The sequence below is a fragment of the Globicephala melas genome, chromosome 8, assembly GCF_963455315.2.
Source record: "Globicephala melas chromosome 8, mGloMel1.2, whole genome shotgun sequence".
NCBI classification, from domain to species: Eukaryota; Metazoa; Chordata; class Mammalia; order Artiodactyla; family Delphinidae; genus Globicephala; species Globicephala melas.
Window position 1 is genome coordinate 96,151,475 of NC_083321.1, and position 24,320 is coordinate 96,175,794.

General features: G+C 50.9%; 1 protein-coding gene across 7 annotated transcripts in view; it reads left to right on the forward strand.

Annotated features, from left to right (window-relative positions):
- The window catches only part of GRIK4 (glutamate ionotropic receptor kainate type subunit 4), a 446,784-nt gene that overhangs the window by 413,109 nt on the left and 9,355 nt on the right, over nucleotides 1-24,320 (forward strand). For 6 of the 7 annotated variants that reach the window (XM_060304197.1, XM_060304199.1, XM_060304201.1 and 3 more), the window contains 5 exons: nucleotides 2,604-2,713; nucleotides 6,282-6,455; nucleotides 10,076-10,241; nucleotides 11,603-11,828; nucleotides 15,848-15,976. In XM_060304197.1, coding sequence (XP_060160180.1) covers nucleotides 2,604-2,713; nucleotides 6,282-6,455; nucleotides 10,076-10,241; nucleotides 11,603-11,828; nucleotides 15,848-15,976 — 805 coding nt within the window. Of the gene's footprint in view, nucleotides 1-2,603; nucleotides 2,714-6,281; nucleotides 6,456-10,075; nucleotides 10,242-11,602; nucleotides 14,081-15,847; nucleotides 15,978-24,320 lie in introns of those variants that run through there. The other variant, XR_009564976.1, reaches the window with a different exon arrangement.

The window sequence follows — 24,320 nt, forward strand, 5'->3', positions numbered from 1 at the left end:
GCCAACGTGACTGATATGTTTCCAATGGAGCTCTGTTTATGTCTTGATCCTTGTTTGTGTGATGTTCTATGTTTTATAACTTGAGTCTCCAGGAATTTTTCCCATGGCTGTGCATCATTTCTTATCACCCATAACCAAATATGGCAGCTTTAAATAGTGCTGTCATTTTCCTCAATTTCACTTGTTGTGATATAATCAGGTATAGATTTCTGACATTGAGCATCTAATGGGGTTTCAGATTCAGAAAACTACAATGAAAGATTTTTTTCTCTTGGATATCTCTCAACTGGGAGACACAGAGTGAAATAGTCATGAGCGACAGGCGTAGAATTCATGTCCGTTTGCCCAGAGAAGCTCTGGGGGATAGAAGGACCCCAGGAGTGGCCCATGCTAGTGATTTCTGCTGCAGAAGGTGTATATGCATCATGAGGGCCTTCTTCCCCCTTCTGGACTCACTCTGTGTCTTCCTTTGTCTGCCACTGGCTCTTAGGATGAAGACAAAGACATGGTTAGCCCGTGATGGACACAAGAATGACTAACTCGGGACTCTCATTCTGCTGCTCTTGAGTCCTTCTTGCTGTTAGAGAATTTACATAGTGATAGGACCAGACATACTTAAAGGGCCCATTCCCCATTTCTCTCCTGTTCCCTTGCTCACTGGGCTTTGTCCCTCAAGTTGTTTTATTTTCCCAGTCAATCACCTGAGTGTTCTGTGCAGCTCAAGCATGAATGCACATGAGGCAGAGTACTTGCAATTGGTATCAAAGGGCAGTTCCCTGGTCTCAGCCTTATTGGGAGAGAAAACCAGTTTCAGACAGACCACCCAAGGGGTCACTGTCACACTGATGAAGGGCCCAAGAACAGGTGCCCCACTGGCAGAGGATAAGCTTTGACTTCTTCACTCTGTACTCTCCGGACTGTGTCCCCAAATGGGAGTGTAAAAACTGTACTCCCAAGTGCTTTGGGAATTTGCCTACTGGCTTTCTGGGAAGGGATGGAAAGCCCACCAGAAGAGAAGTCGAAAATCACCCACGACTGGAGCCGTTCGAATACAAGGGGACCATGCAGCGTTGTCTCTCCCGCTCCTTAGATGCTGCACTGGGACAGCTATTGTTACCTAGAGTTTCTCAGCATGGGCTCCATGGTCTGGCTGTCCTTGGATAACGAAAGCCCAGAAAGCTGGTTGAGATCAGTACTGGCATAGGCAGCTGCCCTTTGTGTTTCTGGGGACCCCAGTGTAAAAGTGACATATACCTTGTTAGTGACAGTAGGCTGTGCCGTGACTCATATATACTTGAGCTCGAAAGTTTACATGTTTGTAGAACCCCTGAGCTTAATACTGATTTTCTGCCCTATCCATGGACTTCCTAGATTCCTGGAATCATAAAATCATATCATTTTCAATTTAGAGTGGTCTTTAGGGAGCATCTAGTCCAGCGGTTTCAGAGTAAATGGAAGAAGTAAGCCTGATGCAAGACCAAGGCAGCCGTGGGGAGCTGCAGAGAGGGGCCCTGTCTTGACTGGGCAGCCGCCACTCAGCTCCAGCTGGTTGAGAATTAGGCCCAGTGTTGCCAGCTCGCCCATTTTTTTAAGCCAGAAATCTGGATTTTTATGTGAAATCTCCCAATCATTTAATGTTGGCAATTAATCAAAATGGGTAAGCACTGCAGGTAAACAAACAAGTTGTCTGTGGGCTGCAGGTCACCAGGGTGTCACCTTTGATCTAGTCCAGCTCCAACGGAGGCTGAAGGGGGGTGTGCACTTGCCAGAGACCACACAGCTGAAGACTGGGACCAGGTTCTGGAACTCCTTCTCATTCTGTCTCACTTTCCTACAGAAAATGCCCTGGAGCTTGGTCCTCAGCTCTCTGTTCCTGGCTCCATCCTTTGGCTCCCATGACTCTAGTCAAGCATGTCCCTGTGCTGGAGACAAACATTTTCCCCACAGCATCATGGTACAAGCCCTGGGCTTTGTGTCAGGAAGCGTGCATTTGAGTCCCAGCTCTTCCACTGATTAGCCCTATAACCTTGGACACATCTCTCGAGTGCCCTGGGCTTTGATTTCTTCCCTAATACAATGAAAATAAGAATCTGGGCCTCACAGCACCGGTTTGAGGTCTTACTGTGTGTGAGATCACACTGCAAACAGATAAACCAAGGATGCCTGTCATATTAGCATCCTCACGAGAAAGAGGTGAGTGTCTGAGTGGGGGGCTAGCGTTCCATCCACCACCGCAGACATCAACAGTTCAAAAGTGCTTCAGAGCCCAAACACACTGCCCCTGGAGGATGTGGGGACAGCACATAAGGGGCACTGAGGGCTGTTCTGCTTGCCCAGCACAGAGCCTCCTTCATCCTAGGAAGTAACGAGGGCCCCCGGCTGTTCTTTTGTTTCATCTTCTGAGATCAGGGCTGGGTAAGTGTTTCAGAGCAGCCCCCTCTACACCTTCAGCCCTGTGTCATTTAAACCAATCACCCATAACCCGAGGCAATGCAATCTGGGGCCAGACCCAGGTCACCATCCCCTCTGCCCTGCCCTGCCCTTCCCAAGGGTCATGCTGACTGAATGTAGACGGTGAATCTTGTTTTTATTTCCATTTCCAGGGCCGCAGACCCGGCTATTTCTCCTTCCTGGACCCTTTTTCTCCTGGCGTCTGGCTCTTCATGCTTCTAGCCTATCTGGCCGTCAGCTGTGTCCTCTTCCTAGTGGCTCGGTACTCTCCTCTCCCCTTCCCTGTCCTCACACCGCCACCTCGTGTCCACCTCTGGGAACTGCATGGGAGGGGGTGGGGAGCCGCAGAACGGTGGGTTGAGAAGCCCTTGGTGCCAAACCAGAGGGACGGGAGAGGGACTCAGGACCTGAACCACTCTGCCCAGCTGTTGACCTGGCACTGCCCATCCATCCGTCTTTGCCCACATCCCCTACTATGCGCAGAGAAGACAGGCGAGCTTGTCCGCATTTGCTTCTGCGCCCCTGCCTCTTACCCCTCTCGTTCCCCAGTCTCCAGCCCGCCTGCTTGTGTAGGAGCTTAGGGAGAGAGAGGAGGGGAGGAAGGTGGCAGGAAGATCACTCCAATTAAGTTCCGAGCCTTTGGCAGCCCTGGCATCCGTCCTTGCCAGGATCTGCTACAAAGTGCTGAATGACAAGAAGCAGAGCCTGCAAATCTGGAGTGGGGGACTGGAGGCCTCCTCTGCAGAGGGCCTGGCCCTTCCCCAGCCTGTCTGTGAAAGCACAGCTGCCTTGTTGAATGGGGACTGTGGAGGGCGGCTGGCAGCAGGGGGGCAGGACAGAGAGAAGCATTGGCAAGCAGAGCTGAGTTGAGACACGTGGTCCAGATCAGGGGTTGGGGAGAGAACCAGCGCCCCCGCCCCCGCCCCCGGAAACCAGAGACTGTCCCTGGGCCTACGGAAGAAGCCGAGGAGCATCCCAGCAAGAGGCACAGAGAGGGTTGTTTCTCTCTGAGGCTCGGTTGGACCAGCCTGGGCTTCAGGAGAGCCAGCTGACTCCCCAGAAGCAGCACAAGCTCTTGTGGCTCAGGGTCATTCCCTCAGATCCCCGATTCCCACCCAGTGCTCAGCTCACCACCCCGGAGGAGCTTCTCAAGGGCTGACAGTGGCTCTGGTCCAGCGGTCTCCTTTGCCTTGGGGCCACAGAAGCAGGGCCCGATGATTCTGTAGTGAACATTCCACCTCTGTGGGGTGGGGTCTTCCCCAAGAGCATGCCTATTCAGTGCTTGAGGGGAGACTGTGCTCCCTCCGGTTAGAAGATGGAGCCCCAAGGAACTGCGGGGTTCCAAACTCCAGGGCAGTTCCCAGCCTGCCCGAGAGGCATTGAATCACTCAGTCTGAGCCTCTTCCAGTGGAGATCAAAGCCAAGTTCAGGAAGTCCTCCCTGGCCCATGAGATCCAACCAAACAGGGAAAGGCCTTGCTTACAACCTGGTCGTCTTCAAAGGCTGCTGATGCTTTGGCACTCGGGCGCCACCACCCCCCGCCCCGGGCCTGTAGGCATTGCCACTGTCAAGTATCTGTCGTCCGTGTCGACTGGCGAGGCTTCCCCTCTGCACTTGGCCGCACTGCCTGCGGCTGCTCAAACGAAACTGTCTGCCTGAGTCCTGTCTCCGCTGCCCTGCAGTTCGCTCTTGCTCCCTTTGATTGAGCCCCTGTGTGTAGTAAGCCATGGCTCTCAGGTGACCTCGGAGGCCTGCAAATGGTCTTAGGGCTTGGTTACCAGACACACACACACACACACACACACACACACACACACACACACACACACACACACACACACACACACACGGCTGCTTCACCACGCCTGCCACAGCCTGAAGCTTTTCAATCAGCCCTGGGGGCTTAAACAGCCCCTCTTCTCTGCCCTACACATACACACAAACACACACACACACAAACACACACACACATGCACACACTGCCCCCTAGGATCCAGAATTAACAAAAAGATTAACCAAGAAGAAACTGTACAAAAGGTCTGATCATACATCCTATATATACATATATCTATAATATCCTATATACGTAATATCTGAGCGTAGGGTAATCTGGCCCAAGGTAGTGGCTTTCAGACAGGGTTCCCCGAGCGTGGAGGCTCCTGGAAGTTTACAGAGACGTGGAGGGGCGATGTGAAGAGGCTGGACAGCCAGAGCTCTGGGACCTCAGCCCGTCTTCATTCAGACCAGCTCCACTTTTCTCTTATATATTGTACTTCCGGGTAAGATTTTAGAGGTGAAAAGATATTTGAAAACCACTGCTCTAAGGCAGCCGTTCCCAAGCCAGCTGATACCACAGTCACACAGGGAGCTTTAAAAAACTTGAATTTCTATGTCTGATCGTCTCCAAATCTCTAGGGATGGGGCCTGGAAATCTGTATTTTTGGAGCTCACTTCCAATGGCCCGTAGGCTTGGGAACCACCGAGGTGAGGCACCACGGGCACAAGCCAGCCCCGCAGGCCACGAAGAGAAGGGGCACATCTTGGGGCAGGGGCCAGCGATGGCACATTGGCCTTGTATTCGGGAACAGGCGGCAGCGATGGGAATGTGGGCCAGCCCTGCAGCATGGCACGTGCGCACTAGGCTGCAGGGAAGGCCGGGGATGATGGTAACACCCTGTGAAGAGGCAGACCTGCCCTGCTCTGCTCAGCACACGCCCAGACGCGTCTCTCACATCAGAGCTGGAAGGCTTTGTGTGGGAGACAGGCTGGGGCGGAAGAGGGAGAGCATGTGTCTGGTGGGCAGGAAGAAAGGGCATTAGAGGTACCGCTGGGAGAGAGAGGCCAGCGTGAGGCTGCGAGCGACAGCGGGGGGGAGCGCCACCCTTCTCAACCCCGTGTGCCCATCATGCTCAGCTGGGGAGCCCTAAAAATGCTGATATCCAGGCCTTACCTGGACAAATTAAATCAGAACCTCTGGGTGTGGAATCCAGGTATTGGCATTATTTCAGAAGTTCCCAGAGCTTCCCTGGTGGCGCAGTGGTTGAGTCCGCCTGCTGATGCAGGGGACACGGGTTCGTGCCCCGGTCCGGGAAGACCCCACATGCCGCAGAGCGGCTGGGCCTGTGAGCCATGGCCTCTGTGACTGTGCGTCCAGAGCCTGTGCTCCGCAACGGGAGAGGCCACAACAGTGAGAGGCCCGCGTACCGCAAAAAAAAAAAAAAAAGCTCCCAGGTGAGTCTGAAACACAGACAGGGTTGAGAACCAGGGCCTGAGCCTGAGGGACCATCTGGGCCAGTGGTTCACAAAGTGTGGTCCCTGGACCAGTGGCATCCACATCAGCTAGGCACTTGCAGGTTCTAGGCCTCAACCCAATGCGCCGAATCAGACGCTTTTGCCGCCATCTGTGCTCTCCCACGCACTCTTGGTGATTCTGATGTCAGTTAAAGTTTGAGAATTACTACTCTAGGCCGACGGCTTTCAAGCCATGGCTCCGTGGGGCTGTAGGGTCTCTCTCTGGTCACTTTGGGGAACTGAAGGAGGCAGAACAAGCAATTCCCAGCCGTCTATTCTGTGACTTGATTTATTTTGAAAAAACTAAGATGTTTCTTTGATTAAAGAAAAACAGTTCCCAAACTGCCAACATAGTCCAACTTTCTCATTTTTCAGGGGGAACACCCAAGTCCCTTAGAGGGGAGGGGCTTAGCCAAGGCCACAGGCCAGCTACCAAGGTCTCGGGGCGAGGCCAGGCAGGGGAGCGCCCTCACACCCTCAGCACCCCTTCCTTCACGCCCATCCTCCGCAGCACTGGTATGTGTCCCTTTCTTTCACAGGTTGACGCCCTACGAGTGGTACACACCCCACCCGTGTGCCCAGGGCCGGTGCAACCTCCTGGTGAATCAGTACTCCCTCGGCAACAGCCTCTGGTTCCCGGTCGGGGGCTTCATGCAGCAGGGCTCCACCATCGCGCCTCGCGCCTTATCCACCCGCTGCGTCAGTGGCGTCTGGTAAGATCCTGGGTCCTCCGATGAGCCCTGATCCAGCTTCCGGTAGGCAGGAACCTCAGCTCTGCCCTAGGACAGCCTCTGCCAGCGCAGAGGGTTTGGGGGCAGTGGCTGGGTGCGCTTTGTGCCATCTTTTCTCCTTCTCTGTTCTCTGCCTTGGAGGTCTAGATGCAGAGGGGAGCTAAGGCAGGAAAGGAGACCGAGTGAGAAAATGCCTTGACGGCCCACAGCAAAGCAGTTATAACTTCCTGACCTGAAAACGACCAGAGGTTGAGAGGCAGGGCCTGTGAACACATATGCAGATTTATGCAAATGTAAGCATGTAGCAGGAAGTCCCTGCAGGAGAAATCCAAGCCCACGCCCCCTCCAGCAGCTTTCTGGAGCTTTGCCCCTCTGCACCTGGCTCTGGGGGCCCGCCAGACCCATCCACCTTAGCAGGTGTGGGAAAACGCAAGCTGTTAGTAGCTCGGAGTTGGACAGGACCTCAGGGAGCAAGTTGCCATCGTGGTCTACACGGACAGTCAGCCAGCCTCTTCCTGGAGCTCCCTTCTCCTCTTGGCAGGGCAAAAGGAACATGGTGGAATGATTTGATGTGTGGGAAAGTTCTCTGAAAATTTGGAAGTGCTACATAAATCATTGCTATTAGGCCACTATGGGGGGAAATGAAATACCGATGTAGTGTTGAAAGGCAAGTTTCCCATCCTCACTTAAAAACCCACTGTCAGGTTTGGTGTCACAGCTTATAGGACTTACAACCTTCATTCGCTCCTCTCCTTCTCAGCCCGTGTAAGCCAGAGGAAAAGGAAAGGGGCATGGGTGCTGGGGACAGTGTGGTATCTGGACAGTTACCTAGGAGCCACTGGACTGGGGCTGATGGGCAGGTGGAAGCACAGCTGGGACTGATACAGTAGGATTTAAACCCTTGGGGCAAGGTGTTCACCCATTATCAGGTTGTGCCCAGGAGTCACTGAGCGGATCACTGTGGAGAGCTGGGTCTCACGTTCCCTGGCAGAAAGGATGGTCTTGTCAGGCACAGCCACAGAGCTCCCTCAAAATCCAGGAAATCTGGGCAGAAACCCATAGATGAGAAGTCAGCGGCAGATTCTGATCCCTTTCTGCTTGGGCTTTCCCTTCCAGAGGTGCTTGTTCCCATGTGCTGCACGCAGGGCTCCATTGCCTGCTGCCTTCACCTGTCAGCTCCCACCCCCAGGAATTCCCTCCTCCAGCGAAAGTCTGCCCCGGTGCTGAGGGGAACCACCTGTCCTGCAGGCTGTCGGCTCAGCCCACTGGCTCAGCAGTGCTTTAAAGAGCTGGCCCCAGGTGGCTCGGTTACGCTGCGCCAGAGCGTCTGTGGAAGGGAGGCTCGGCCCTTCCCAGCCCGACCCAGGGGTGTTGGTGCACCCCTCTGCCTCTTGGAATTCTTGGTTATAAAATCAGGGCCTCAGTTAGGTTGGCTCCCTGGGGAGTGGGAGGTCAGAAAACAGGGCCATCGTGGCCTACCGTGGCACCCTCACCCAGAGCAAGCAACGGAAAATGCCCCGTTGCCGAGAATGCCAGCTTCACAGTGATAATGCCCCTTTCACCCAGGAGCAAGTCTCCACTGGCCCCTCTGGAGGGAGAGTGGGCATGATTTGCTTTGTCAGCAAAGGTGACGGGCTTGCAATGAGCTACTTACTCTCTCTGACCCGTCCTTTGTGACCAGTGGCAAAAGCAGCCACATGGCTGCCCAGGGAGGAACGGATGCCAGAGTGTAGCCATGGGACTGGGGGAAGCTCCCCAGCCAGCTCTGAGGTCATGTCCACACCCAGGGCTCATTAACCCACGACAGTGTGGCAGAGCAGCTTCCGAATGCACACCTCCACCTGGGGACCACTCACCACCACCACCCAAGCCTCCTCTGGGGGAAGCTCATGAGAAACAACTTCCAAGAGACTGTAAGAGCCCAGGCAGGAGCAAGGAGAACAGGTTTTGCAGATGGAGGGACTCCTGGCCCTTACAGGTCACAAGTAGGAAAGGTGGACAAATGATTTTCATTGCATCTCTACATGTCTCTGTATCTCACACTCATCTCATCCTTTACAGATTATTAGTCACTAATGACATATTATCTCACCTGATCTCACAACACTCCAAAGACAGGTGGACCAGACATTATTATCCCCCATTTATTAGACAAGCAAACGAGCTCAGAGGAAGTGTGTGGCTTTTCCCCAAGGTCTCACAGGTGGAACTGGACAAAGCCAGAACTAAAACCAGATCCCTTACTGGTGATCTGGCGTGCGTGGATGCGCCCATCAAGTTGAGGGATGCCCCTGTTCCTTCACTCCTGGGAGGCAGCCTGAAGGAATTCTTGGACACGTGGCAAAGGGGACAATGGGACTTCCTGCTCTTGGAAATCCACCTGGAAGCTGCCGGCTGCTGCAGCCCCTGGCAAACACTATGCCTTGGTTGGCAATGTCTTCATACTGAGTGAAGCCTCATTAATTCAGACTCCACTGGTTCAGAATTTGGCGATTATCCAGCCTCAGTTGTGCTTACATATATCTTTGAACCCCTATAAACAAATGGATCAGGAAGCAGATCCACACTGCTGACCAGATGGTAGAAGTCTTGTTTAACCTACTTAAGTGAGCAAATTGGTTTTAATGACTTTAGCATGTATGCTGCCTGAGTTGCAAAACTATTCTAATTTTAAATAAGTCCGATCTGCCCAATAAAACAACCTTCCATTCTGAAATAGCACGACCATTGTAAAAGCATTTTTTTTTTCCAGTACGTGGGCCTCTCACTGTTGTGGCCCCTCCCGCCGCGGAGCACAGGCTCCGGACGCGCAGGCCCAGTGGCCATGGCTCACGGGCCCAGCCGCTCCGCGGCATGTGGGATCCTCCCGGAGCGGGGCACGAACCCGTGTCCCCTACATCGGCAGGCAGACTCCCAACCACTGCGCCACCAGGGAAGCCCTAAAAGCATTTTCTAATTCCAACTTCTCAGCAGTCCGAAGATGCTTTTCACCAGTTCATCTTGAAGAGTTTCTGCTGTTACAATTTGTAGAACTGGTTCTAGAATACAAATTTCTCAGGCACTTGGCCACGTGACTTTGCTTCTCTGAGCCTCGGTTTTCTCTTCTGTAAAATCAGGATAAGGTTTTCACCTCCCTGAGTTGTAGGGAGTACAGGAGATAGTGGGTGTGGCTCACAGTAGGTGCTCAGTACACGGCGATGCTGCTCTGAATGTCGGCTGCATCATGACGGGGCTGTGGGAGGCGTCCCAGGTCTAGCTCTGAACAGAGCCTCCAGGGCTGGCACCCTTAGCTCATTCACTAGCTCGTTACTCACCATCTCTCAAGCTGTCTCATGTTCATGGACACACTTCTTCTGAGTAGAAACCCAGTAATCACCTCCTTTAGGAAATAAGAGAAAGAAAACCACTGTCTTCTTCTAGGCCACCCTCCCAAGCCGTTCGTTTCTGTTGACATCAGATGCCCTGCCTCCTCTCTCTTCCCCCACTAGGCCCCTCAGAAGAGGGCCACCTGGTCTCTCCCGTGTCGCAGCAGGACTGGGGATGGGGTTTAAGACTCCTGGGCTGCCCCGGCAATGATGACGTCTCGGTCTTTTCCTACCTAGGTGGGCGTTCACGCTGATCATCATCTCATCCTACACAGCCAACCTGGCAGCCTTCCTGACCGTGCAGCGCATGGATGTGCCCATTGAGTCGGTGGACGACCTGGCGGACCAGACCGCCATCGAGTATGGCACGATTCACGGAGGCTCCAGCATGACCTTCTTCCAAGTAAACCCACATGGTTGCTCACCAGCGTCAGGAATCGGGCAGGATAAAGTGGAGATGTCTGTCCACTGGAGATAAAAACATCTTGCCTCATCCCATCACCCCTTTTGAACACCTCGTTTGGAGGTTCTCCTGGGGCTCATTTTTCCCCTGCTCCCCCAAATACCCATGGAACCAGGTCCCCACAGCACTTGGGTTAATATCAGCCTTGTCCCAAAGTGTTATACATGAACGGTTAGCGCTCCTTGAGATGATTTTAGTGGTAGAACTATTTTTTAATTGCAGTGGTTTCATATTTATTGTAATGAGTATTAGAAAAAAATATGCAGTGACTCTAACCTGTACTTTTATTTCTATTTCTGCACAAGATGAGGCTCACGTAGGCTTTTACATTTTTTAAGTAGGCTACATTTTATAAGTAGTGCTTAGACAAAGCAAGATTGGAGTAATACACAAATGACTAACATGTAAGGAAATTTAGATTAAGCCCAGCTGGTTTCATTGATCCCAGACTAGATAGATCTCAGATCAGGACCCTTTTGGCTTCTCCGAGGTTCCCTTGCAAGGCTCAGGAGCCGGCCCTGCCACCATGGTGTGTCAGCTGGCAGGCTACCAAGGCAGGCAGAGCCGGGCCAGACATAGGAGTAGTTTGCATTTGCTTCAGCCTCTCGAGGGAAGCAGATTCCCCTGGAGTCAGTGAGTGTCTATCCAACCTGTGACCCAAGAAGTTCATTATCACACTAAATGAGTCCAAGGCCTTCAGTTTTCTGTTTCCCATGCAAGTCTCAGGGGTACTGGCACAGGGACCAGTGAAGACATCATGCAGACACAGGGTTTGGCTAGACCCCCAGAATTCTCTCAGTCTTGTTATTATTTGTAAACTAGAAGCCAACATTGGATATGTGATTGACGGATTAGTTTAGGGTTGATAGAGAAGAGCTGGCACTGCTCCTTCAGATGACGTCTCTTAAAAGTCCAGAATGAACCTGAGTTTGCTGCCTCTGTGCTGAAGGACAGTAGAGGACGCAGCCAGAATTTCCATTCTCACTTTGGTCAGAACATGGAGGTTGGCAATGGAAGATGGGTGGATGAAGCAGAACCAATGATCGAAGCAGTAGGCAGAGTTTACACACCTTCAGACCCTGTTCCTTCTTTGTCTTTGTAAAAGGTATCAAAGGCACAACGCTCTCCTCCTGCCATTCAGCAGTGACGTTGTGAGATGAAAGGGAACAGGTTCTTGAGTATGAGGAAGGGACTGGGGAGCAGAAGGGCCAGAATTTTAGGGGCCACTTGGATGCCCTCCCTTTCCAGGCCGCCATCTCCTTTCTCTTTCCTCAACCTGCTTCCTTGCGTTCTTTTCCCAGAATTCCCGCTATCAGACCTACCAGCGCATGTGGAATTACATGTACTCCAAGCAGCCGAGTGTGTTCGTGAAGAGCACGGAGGAGGGGATCGCCAGGGTGTTGAATTCCAACTACGCCTTCCTTCTGGAATCCACCATGAATGAGTACTATCGGCAGCGCAACTGCAACCTCACTCAGATTGGGGGCCTGCTGGACACCAAGGGCTATGGGATTGGCATGCCAGTCGGTATGCAGGAGAGGAACAGCCTCTTCGGGTAGCTCCACCCAGGCAGGCTCAGGGTAGCTCAAACCATCGAATGCAGCCTTGAAGTCAACAGCCCCTGTTTCTAGAACCAGGTTCACAGTGACTTGAGATGGGCATTCTTAAGGTTTTTAAAAAAAGCCAATCCACATCCTTCCAAGTCATCAGGGATTAGTACCCAGTCCTTAATTATGGAAGGGCTAATTGATTAGTTATTAATAGATTAATTATTAAAGGGCACATGGATGCCCTTGGTGTATTCCACACCACACAGCTAGCTTGTGAGATCTGAGTTCCCCAACCAGGGATTGAACCCAGGCCCTGGGCAGTGAAAGCATCGAGTCCTGCCCTTTGGCCATTTCTCTGATGTCCGACATCTCTACTAGCAGTGGAAAGGAGATGGAAGAGATGGTAGGACTCAAGTGAATTAATTTTGCTATTAGTGTCCCTGGTGACAGGTTTACTGTGAAAGGGGACTGATGTGATTGGAGGAGGTGGCTTTCACATCATCTGTGGATCTCACTGGTCCATCTGCTCTGGGTCAGAGCAGGTAGCTGAGAGTGGGCAGGAAAGCTCTGGCATTCCCCTTGCTGACCGCGCCGTCGGTTTGTTATAGGAAGGTAGAGATGCTTGGCTTCCAGAAGGGTATCCCAGCTGTGCCTTGTAATGAATGTCCCTGCTTTAGGCCTTCCCCTGCTGATGGTTCCTCTATCAGAAGGTGAGGGGGAGCACGTGTGTGACTCTGTGACTGTGGTGGAGGTCTGGAAATGTCCCCCAGTGTTTCAGACATGTACCCTTCCCACACACACCATGGAGAGCCACATTGTATAGGGCTGTCCTTTTCCAAGTCTGTCCTCACGCAAGGTTGTCCTGAAACCAAGCAGCCGGGGAAGAAGCAGGAATGGAGGAAATCATCTCATGTGGGGAAGTTGGTACACAGGATATGCACCTTTGTTGGTATGTTACACACCACTTCTCTCCCTTTTGATTTTTCGAAGTGTAGTTGATTTACAAAGTTGTGTTAGTTTCAGGTGTAAGTTAGTTTCAGGAAAGTGTTTCAGGTATATATCTATTCTTTTTCAGATTCTTTTCCCTTACAGGTTATTACAAAATATTGAGTATAGTCCCCTGTGCTAGACAGTAGGTCCTTGTTGGTTGTCTATTGTATATATAGTAGTGTCACACCCCTTCTCTTGATCGGTACCTCACTCAGAGCTCTATAAATTATAGGCCTCCCTTATACCTGTGTCATGTGAAGGGCATGGGATGGAGTCAGGCAGATCTGGGAATGCACCCTGCTTCCTGGCTGTGGGGCCTTGGATAGGTTAGTTAACCTCTCAGAGTCTCAATGATCGCATTTTTAAATTCAGGTTTCTAATATGTACCTCAGAGGGTTGTTACAAAGGTTAAACTGAATAATCTGGCCTCACCACAGTGTTTCATCACACTTAGCCTGTTAGGGGGAACATTGGTGCCCTCCCCACATTTTCCAATGTTCCCTCTGTTATTTGATAAAAGCAGATGACTTCTTCAAGACTGATCAGAAACCAAACCCATGAATATAGGCAATAATATGGTTCACGCTTGAACTCTACCATTTCTGACCCTAGTAGTTCTGTAAACCGGAAGCCTCACTCAGGGCACCTGCATACCCTCCACTTAGCATCATATTTCATTGATTTCATTAATAATACAGATTATGGGCCCCTTTGAGACATTTACTGGTTGACGGTGTGTTTCAAGATGGTGGAGGGAAGCACAAAATGAACCTAAGGTGCGCCTGGAAATACTCTAGCAATTTAATCAATTAATACTCTAGCAATTTAATCAATTAATACTCTAGCAATTTAATCAATTTAACTGAACTGTCAAGTGCTTCAAAAGTTTTCATGGCACAAACCTGTAGAGTTGGCATAAAGCAGACTGACTCTAGAAATTCTCATCAGTAACCAAGGAAAAGGGGAGGCAAATGCATTGGTTCTGTGTCTGAGGTGATGCTGTTTCCATATGTGTTATCTTAGTCTTATCCCACCTGCAGGGGAGATGTGGTTCTTCCCATTCTAGAGGAGAGAACTGAGATTCAGAGCTGATAAGTTACTTGTCCAAGGTCACAGAATAAGTGGAGAGAAAAGCTGTGCTTGAGCCTAGGGGGCCTATCTCCAAATCCAGCATTTCACCTCTCAGACCGTGTTGCCAAACGGGTCCACCAGCTCGACAGGACAGGATAGATGGGGAAGGTGAGCTATGGGTTAGCCCAGGTTCTTAGATCAGGCTGGGGAGAGCATTGCATAGTCGACTGATGGGACAGAATTTAGGTCCAGGAAAGATGAGCATGTGTGTCCTTCTTAAGTGGAAAGTAAGGGTGTAACTATGGAATAAGCAGTGTGGTTAGACCCAGGAAGACGACGAGAAACAGAACAAGGAATGAGATGGAAAATTAGTCGGCTAGTTTAGGAGCTAGGTGGGCAAATATGGAGTAAGCAGAATAATCCTTTCATGGGGCCCTTGGTGTGCTATTGAGATTGGGTTGAAGATGCCTCGAAAACTGCTTGAAATGCCTTGTTGGCTGGATACTTGTCTCTAAACCTGGAATAGTCATTAGTCTCACCACCTAACACCATCTGTTAGGTCCAGTAGCCATTCACTTCAGATGTGTGTTAAGCACCTGCTATATAATATATGAGGTGCTGTTGGCATTCACCCAGATCACATTCAGCGCTGCAGGCCTGGGGTTTGAATGCCCAAGGGTAGTTGCATCTGTAGCAGGGAAGGTTCTATCTATGGAGTCATGGGCTGTTAGAGTGCTAAGAGATCTGGGAGCTGATCTAGTTCCTTACCTGTCAAAGTGCAGCCCATGGCCCAGCGGCAGGGCGCCGCCTTGGAACTTGTGAGAAATGCAAAATCTCAGCCCCCACCCCCAGACCCACTGAATTAGAGTCTGCAGGTCGACAAGATCCCGGGGGGATTCCTGTGTGCATGAAAGTTTGAGAGCAGGAATCTATCTGTTCCAGCTTTTGCCTGTATCCTGCAACAAAGCCCTTTTCCCTGGGGCTTCTGTCCACATCAGGCCTTTACAGAGCTTGGACAGGAAAACTGAGCAGCTTAGTTCATTTCCAGCCTCCTGGCAGCTTTTTCTTAATGATTTTTCTTAATAATTTCAGGCCTTAGCCTGTGCTGGGGCATCGAGCTTTCCACGGTTTCACTTAAGCCTGTTTTTGTGATTAAACCTACATTCCAGAACCAAAGCTCCTTGACCATACCCCATATGAAAAATTTAAAAAGAATTGCACTCAACAGAGCCTTCTGTCTGAGGAGGGAGAGAGGAGCGATGTAAACGGAGTAGTGGACGGGGCCAGGGGTTCTGGGGCACCCAGCAGGCAGCTGTGCGGGAAAGGGGGTGCCCCAGACCGATTCTCCACACAGACGGAAGAGAGGAAGCTTCCACCTCGCTCTGGGTGGCCCTTTTCTCATCGGTGGCCGCTCCGGGTAAACAGTTGTCAGGTGTAATGTAGTGAGAGTTACAAATGGCAGAGAAACTAATTTCAATAAAGTAGAAAATAGGCAACTGATTGCGAGGTTTGTGTCACAGAAGATTTCCCTCCTCGGCCTCCCAGGGGCAGGCGGACCGGGAGCTTTGCAACCAGCTTCCCGCGTGCTGGTGGGGAGGTGGGTTCACCCAGGTAGAAAGTGTTGGCGCCTGGGTGGGGAGGTGGGCGGCACAGCTGCCCGGAAGGCTGTCACTTGACCCATGCTGGGGTCTTGGCCGTGGGCTGGGCGTGCCGGTCAGCGTGGAGAGAAGGAAAGTAGAAACGCCTGGTGCCCTGCATGGCGCGGAGAGTCCTCAGTCTGAGCCAGTAGAGAGCCGTGCTCCTGCGGGGGGACCCCTGTCCCTCCCCTCCTATGTTACGTGGGCAGGGTGGCAGGGAGGTTTGCCGGGGAGGGAGCAGAGAGATGCAGACGGGGGCGCTCACGTCCTGTGTTCCGGGCTCTCCTGTGACCCACAGGCTCCGTCTTCCGGGACGAGTTTGATCTGGCCATTCTCCAGTTGCAGGAGAACAACCGTCTGGAAATTCTGAAGCGCAAGTGGTGGGAAGGGGGCAAGTGCCCCAAGGAGGAAGACCACAGAGCCAAAGGTAAGGGTGGCCAGGGCCTCCCCTCCTGCCTGGAGGACCAGAGCTGCTCGTGTGGCGTCCAAATTCCAAGTAACGCCAGGTTGAGAACAAGCCTCGGAAGGAGCTGAAGGCCGGACTGGGACTGGCTGGGCTCATCCCTGTCCCAGGGTCTTGGGCTTACCGTGCGGCATCCACTCCCGCCCGCTCCCGAGTCCTAGAGATGCCACCCCTTCCATGCTTCCCGAGTCCAGCCACTTCTGCGCCAGCACCACCTCTTCCCATGGCCCAGGCCACCAGCACCCCACAGTCATACGATTACAACAGCCTGGGCTCCTTTTCCCATGCTGGCGCCTCTGCACTGTTCTCTCCACCAGAAGCCAGGGTGATTCTTTTTGTAAGACGCACGTAAGGTTGCAGCCTTGGCCTGCGCAAACCTTCCAATGGCTTCCCGTCTCACTCAGAATCAAATCCGAGCTTTCTGTGACCTCCCGACCCTTCCTGATCTGTTTCCCCCTTTTCTTCCTGTTCCCCAAGCCTCCCAGCCCCCTCCCACCTCGGGGTCTGCACACTGTTCCCTCAGAAGGTCCCTCAGAGAGGCCTTCCCTCCCCACGCCACACATCTCTCCCCTTCCCTTGGGCTCTGCTTTTCAGAGCTTATCACTACCTGATAGTATAGTTTCTATTCATTTGTTTACTTTCTGCCTTTTCGACTAGAATGTAAGTTCCACGAGGGTAGGGTTTGTCTTCCTTACAGGGCTGTCCACAGGGCCTGGCACATGGATATTTTATTGAATGAATGATAAATACGGCTGGATAGAAAGCAGTCCCTGACTGACGTGTAGTTGAAGAGTGTCGAGGGTCCCTGAACACCCAGCATTTTCTATAGGGGGAACATATCCAGGATAGTCTCGGGTTACATCTGTTGTAGATCTGTGAATGCCTGTTAGTTATTTTTAGAATGCCCTTTCATTTTCAAAGTGTCCTGGCTTGGGCAATAAATCATATGGTCACCCCAGTAATCTGCTGCAGCCTTGCTAAAATATGCCGCAAATTTACCTATGCACACTCGGCCCTGGGGAGGCAGCTGGGGAGTGAAATGAATGATGCTACTGCTTCCCTCTCTGCTCAGCGTGAGTGATTATCCGGGATGAGACAGTAAGGGAATGACTTTGTGTTTCTAAGGGTCTCCCTGTGCCTCTTGATCCTTTGAGGAGAGGGCTCAGGAATGTGAACCTACAGGGACAAGCCCTTTGTCGTTTGGAGGAAATGCTGCCCCTTCCTTTGCAGGAACGGTGGGAGGCCACACCATTCTTGGCTGTCCACTCCCCAAAGGTCAAAGGTGGAGGAGACTGACTCTGTTTGTTCAGAGAAAAAAAGAAATGGGGGAGGTACAGAGAAAAGTATCAGAAAACTTTCGTGGATTTGAAAGAATGCACTAGATGTTGAAGATGCCCAGGGCCAGTATAGGAAAGGAAACGGGGAGCAGGACATTGCAGGCAAGAAGCACCTTGAGGGAGGATGCAGAGGCAGAATCGGTGCAGCGGGCAGGGCTGTGAGTGGGGACCGCAGGTGGTGTGGGTGTGAGAAGAAGGATTCCCGTGGGGAGATCTGGGCTGCCTAGACGGTTCGAAACCGGGAAGGTGTGGATGGCAGGATGTGCCTCCACTGCCCCCTCCCCAGAAAAATACTCATGGATTGAAAGCAGTCTGAATCTGACTGGGCCCGAAAAGTCAAAGTAAAGCGAGATTGTTGGTAAGATAATATATGTCCGTGTTTTTCTGTGGGAACAATGAACTTCAGAGTGGCGGGAAGGAGCGCCATCTTACCAAGGAGTTGGAGGGAAACAGTAGTAGCTTTTGATCTGGAGTAATTTAAAATTTAGGGTTGGCCGAAAAGTTCGTTTGGGTTGTTCCATAACATCTTACGGAAAAACCTGAACGAACCCAATAGAAACAGAGAGGTGGACCTGGGACCCAGAGTGAAACAGGAGAAATGTCCAGGTTTCTGTTGCCCTAGAAGCCCCTGGTCGCCCTCCAGCTGCCCCTCCCCACAGTGGGTCGGGTGCCTTCCGTGATTTTGGACGGAGCCCTCAACACACTACGTTACAACTCTTGGTTTCCTCTGCCCGGGTGATGGCACCTTAGATGTGGACCCGTCTCACCCGCTTCTGTGTCCCTGGCCTCCCTACAGAGCCTGGCACATAGTAGGGGCTCTGTGGGATGTGTGATTAAAGCCACTGACTGGTAGCTGTCAAAAGCCACCAATTACTGTCCTCCTGGGCCACGCTAAGGTGGCAAATGAAACTGTGCTATGATGCTTTCGCGAGTAACCTTCACGCTCACAGCTCTCTACTCCTTTGGGTTGTTCCTGCCTCTGAACAGCTGACTGAACATATGCGGGGATGCAGGGATGCTGTAGATGCGGGAGGCCGGCGCGAAACAGGGGGTGGGCAAGAGCAAGGGCTCAGAGGGGTGCAGGGAACCCACCGGCCCCCCACCGGCCCCCCGCTGCCAGCTCTGTCTGCTCCGGGCCTCCCGCCTCTTTTCCTTACCACTAGTTGTGGATCTCCTGGCTTTCCTTTCTTTTATAAACCTGACCCTATTTGATCTCTTTGAGCCTGTTTCCCCTCGAGACTCACTACTGAGTTGATCCCAACTGTCCAGTTTCCCCTTTCATCCTTGACTCCTAAGCCCAGCCACAGGCCCTTCCCCTTTGTGCCCTTATTTCTTTGTGTTTATTTTCACCGCTAATCTATAGAGAAACAGTTGGAGGGCAGCAGATTGACAAGGATGGGGAAGACGACACAGGAGCTGGGACCTTACAGTTTTCACTCAGGGACCTCAATTTAGATTGTCTCTCTCTCCCATTAGAGATTTCACCCGAAGTCCAATGGGCTCCCCGCGCCCCACTCTAAGAATGGGTCTCACATATCTCCCTCCTGCCCGCCTATTTGTTCTGCTGACAGCCACTAGGCTGGTTCTCTCCCCTGAGGCAGTGTAGACAGGGTTCAAGGTCACAGGCACTGGGTCAAATGGACTCCACTCCATAAATGGCCTCGTTATATCCACTGTGAAGCATCTTTAAGCCTCCGTTTCCTCCTCTGGAGAATAGAACTAGAAATAATAATGCCACCTCCCTGGGCTATTGTGAAAACTGAACTAGATAAACCATGTTAAACGCTCAGCAAAGCGCTGGTGCAAAGGAAATGAGAACCGATTTTATTATAAAATCTAGGCCTAAAGAAGAAATTGAGGTCTGAATAGTACCCACAGCCACGAGTGTGCCCGTCCACTCCAGGTTCCTCAAGGCTACATAGCTTTTCTAAGATGAACACTCAGGGCATTGGTTTGTCCGTTGATAGTTGTCCCCCATGGACTATGAAAATCTCAAGTGCAGGGTCTGTGTCTTATTGATTTTTCTATCCCAGTGACCAGCATATTATCTGACATTTCATCCGTATTTGATGAAAGGATGAACAAGTAATGAATGAATGGGCAATCATCTCAAGAACATCCAGACTGGTCCTACTTTTTAAGTCTTTTTCCCCCCCAAACAGGAGCCCTGACACCCCATGTAGACCACTGTGTATCAGGCACTGTGCTGGGCTCTGAGAGTATGAAAAACAATGAGACATGGCCCTGCCCTCAAGAGGTTTAAAGAGAGGCACAGATTATCACTATAATGGTTGCACTGTAGGAATGCTTTCATAGAGCTGGACAGAAAGTGTTATGAAGCCCAGAGAACAAAGTGATTAATTCTGCACAATAGTCGGGGAAGGTTTACAGAGACATTGGGCCATGATGCATTCATTAGGAGTCACAGCTTTAGGAAGGTTGTGGAACAGAGTTGTCACACTCAGAAATTGGTTTGGATAAGTAGGATGAGGTTGGAGTTAAGAGGGCATTGAAAACAAGGTCAAGGCATGTGGACAGCAAACCAGTATGTCCCAAACTTTCCCAGGGAAAGAATTAATAGCAGAGGACCCTGAGTATGCATGTTTGGGGATCTGGGGACAGAGTCTAAAGCAGCCCAGCATGTTTGGAATTTCCTCTTCTGTTTTGTCCTAAAAACACATGTGAATTTTGCATCTGACAGTGTAATAGGGGCATGTTTATGTAATAGAAAAATGCTTTTCACTCCTAGACTCTAAGTAAAAGCAGTGTCCCAGGAAGATGCCCTGTACACACCCCAGAGCTTTGCATATGCCTTGGCACACTAACAGCACAGTGGACCGAGTTGGAGACATTGGTGGAAGACCTCAAAGGTTCTGGAGTGAGATGTGGCCTCAGGAAAGCAGGTGCCGTGGATGGAATTCTGAGCTGTCGGTGGCATTCATGGTCCCAGGGCACAGTCATTGCCTCGGGAAGAACGGAGTCCAGTTATTGGCTTTAAGTTCCAAAAGAAGTTGTTCCAACTCAGCAGAGACTATGTTCTTAGAAGTCACGGTTTTTGATTTGCTAAAAAAGTATCACTATTTTGGAATACAGAAGGCCAGTACCTGAAGGAAGCTTTGCATAAAGCTAACACTAGAAGTTCAAAGAGCCAGGCCACCCAGTCTGCGAACCAGATAAAAAGATGCAGACCAGGAAAGGATATGTTAGAATGTGGCAGGTCCCTGAGAAGGAGCCTTGTGCCCTGCTGGGAGGGAGAGAGTGCCAGAGAGAACTCCTAGATTCGTTGGGGATACCAAGAGGTAAAGAGATTTTTGCTTACTTCTGGAGTTTGGCATGCCCCATAAATACGTGTCACGCCACGGTGGAGTGGGTGCGTGAGAGATGGCACATGGGGACCCAGGGCAGAGAGGTCCCAGGGACAGATCTGCATTTTCTGGGGCCCCAGACAAGGATATTGGAATTCTAAGAGGAATCTGGCATTAGGATGGGACATCTAACCCCACCCCCATGACACATAATCTCCTTCCCAGCCCCAGACCTGAAATACATCCGGGAGTGAAGGGGGAACAGAGAAAACACCGTATTTAACTGAATGTAAATCTGAAATTTAAAGTTTTGTGTTTTTTTTTGCGGTACGCGGGCCTCCCACTGTTGCGGCCTCTCCCATTGCGGAGCACAGGCTCCGGACGCGCAGGCTCAGCAGCCATGGCTCACGGGCCCAGCCGCTCCGCAGCATGTGGGATCTTCCCAGACCGGGGCACGAACCCACGTCCCCTGCATCGGCAGGCGGACTCTCAACCACTGCGCCACCAGGGAAGCCCCTGAAATTTAAACTAAAGAAATCACTACATTTTTGGCAATCAGGTGGAAACGGGAGTTTGAGGTAGATGTTAGGTACCTTTATAGGAAAATTAAGCTGTTGTTTTTGCAGAGTGGTTGGCTTGGGATATTCTTCCCCATTCTACAGAATTTTAGGAAGACTGGTCTGACAGCAGAGCTCAGGATGGATGGAGAGGAGACACAGGGAAAGCAGGCTCCCAGCGAAGATGGAAAGGACTGATCAGGAGGCTTCGTTCCACTCTGCACTGGGGGACCGAATGTTCCCTGGCACGGAGAAGGGAACTGAGCAGATGAAGAGGCAAGATAAACAGCGGAAGACATCCTGCCCAGGTCCCACGTGCTTCGGAAAATGCTAGGGTTCTACCAACCAGCCGATGTTAACTTGCCTTCATGCGGTCGTCCTTGGGAATGAGAGGGGGAGCTGTATTAATAAGTGGTGATGTCCAAGAGGGGTCTGTCTGGGAGATACTGTGCAAATCACCGTAAGACCCAGGGCTTCGGCTCCCAGCCCAGCCGCAGCAGCTAGTGCCAGTTTAATGCAGTGGCCCCATTTCTGCCATGGCTGAGACCCAAACAGACATTACTCAGAGAGACTAAAAGGCTTCCTGGCTGAATGAAAGTCCACGTGACCTCCCCCAAGCCAGGCCAGAAGCACTAGCCTGGAAGGAACAGAGCCACTGCTTGGTCTCCCTGTGACAAATTAGCCATCGAACTTCCGGAATAAAACTCACTGCTCGAGAGACACCCCCTGTCCTGTGGCAGAAGAACAGGGACCAGTCTGGCCTGAAAGATCTCTTCCTTTAAGTCTTTCATGGTGGCCAGGAATGGAGCCGCTGGACCATGTTTTTTCTTGTGTCTCAAATTGAACAAAGGGCAGTCCTTTTCATTTGCTTTCCAAAGCAGCTTCCAGGGGATCTTTCTTTTCGTGGTTGGGATCAGTTGGCTTCCATGTGTGCCTAAAGAAAGGAGGAGGAGATGGAGAAGACAGAGAGGGATGGAGGTGAAGGGAACTGTGAGGGCGGTCCTGTTCTCAAGAGATCTCTGAAACTGAGAGTGACATCAATTGCAATGTACCAGACAATGTGCAGTGCCTCACGTAATCCTTTTCTACTTCATTATCCTATTAAAATGTGAGAAATTTCAAAGGAAAGGATCTGCCGCTACTCCACTTCTAACCCAGTATTACAGCTCCGGTATCACTGCCAAATTCCAGAGAAGAATCCTAACATTGGGATGATGCCACCATCTGAGTCTTTTTGTCAGGTCTTACTTGGCTCTGGTGAGAACCTCAACATTACCCCTTGGCTTCATCTCCCCGTTTCTTTCCCTGCCTATAGCTCAGTGGCCAGCTACCTGCATACACAGCTGAAAAACGCAATGGCAGATCATGTGGAAGACTGGAGAATTACAAAAAGAAGCAGGCTTCATTCCAAGCTGTTTCATTTTCTTCTGCCTTGTCTTTTCAAAAACACTTATTTTATTTATTTTCTCACTCAACTCCTATAAAAAGAAATATCGCTAGCCACTCACAGAGGCCAGCATCCCAATTCAAGGGGATTGGATTACCGAAGGCTTTGCAGAACAATTACCAGACAAAAAGGTAGTCGGTGAATTCCAAGGAAATTAAATACTTTTATCTTGAAAAACACAAGCTCACAATCAGGCTTCAAAGGAACATAAATACACCACCAGGCTGTGAAAATCAGGGTCCCCTTTCAAGGATGGAAAAGAGGCCGGTGGCATTGACTCACAAAATCCTTAGAGAGCAGGAAGTTTGCTGTCTGGCACGGCGGGAATGAAAGTGTAAGACATCTTAGCAAGAGCGGGGGCGAGTGATGAGGGGGGTTGGGGGAATCGCGGGGACGTTTTCCTTTCTCTTTCTTCCCTGGGGGCTCAGCTCTATTATCCTGGTTCTCTGGTTTCTCTGGAGAGGGCCAAGACTGGAAACCTGAATATGGGAGTTTAGATAGTGTCTCGAAGTGATGCTTGCCGAGGAAGCCTCTTCCTAATCAAATCAGATTGACTCTGCTAAGAGACGGGGAAACTCCGGGGGAGGGGGTGCCAGAAAGCGCGATCGGGAACAGAGGTGAACCATGGCCCAGTGTGTCTGCGTCAAAGGAGGTCAGCAGTTACAAAGACCACAGCCCCACTGTGTCTGGAAAGTGAGCCAAGATTAAGTCAATGGATCATCGATTCAGACATTTGCTGTAATGTTCCCAAGGAGAGAAGGGGATTTTATAAGTGGAACTAATAGCCCGTACATAGGTCTCACTTCCCCAGTCACTGGGGGTGAGGGTGGCGTGGTCCTAGGAATGAACTCAGTCACAAGGAGCCAGGTGGAGGTCTGTTATCACGCCCCTTGCAGCATGAGGGACCATGGGGGCCCCGAGTTCTGGGGAGAAGTGATATGGGGGTAGGGATACGGGCTCAGGCTCTGGCTTCCATCTGGACCTGGTACTTCCCCTCGCCAGCCTGGGCAAGTTCGCTGACTCCAGTACCTTGGTTTCCTGGTCAGGAACATGGAGGTAAGGGTAGTGCCAATTTCACAGGGCAACTGTTAGGATTGAATTAAAATGTTTAGCCTGGTAACCTGGCTCATATTAAACATTCATAAAGGTCAGCTTTATTTTTATAAATATTAGCTGGGCAGAGTCAGATTTATCTAGATTTCACATCTGAGCTCTGAAGACTTTGGGCAAATTCTTGAAGTTCTCTGAATTTCTATTTCTTTAATTGTAAAATGCCAACTGTGGACTTTCTTTATAGTATTTTTAATAATTGAATGAGGTAGAGAATTTTTTTTAAATGAGGTGCTTGAGCTCATATTTTGATAAATTGTAAAGTACCTCTCCCATAACTTGTGTTTTGATAAATTGCAATGTTTATCAGATGCCTCTACCATCCCTCTTCTATTCTGCGTTCCTTCCTCTACCCTTCTGCCATCACCGTCTCCAGAATCTGCTAGGTCTAGTCAACAGATGTCACGGTCAATGCAAGAAGAAATGGCAAACTTAGTATTTCACAGTCCTCAGCAGTGCGAACATGACGATTCGCTCTATATTTTCTGGGAAGGTCATACGGGTCGGCTCACGTATGGGCACGTGAAGTTGCTGTTTACAACAAATAAGTCC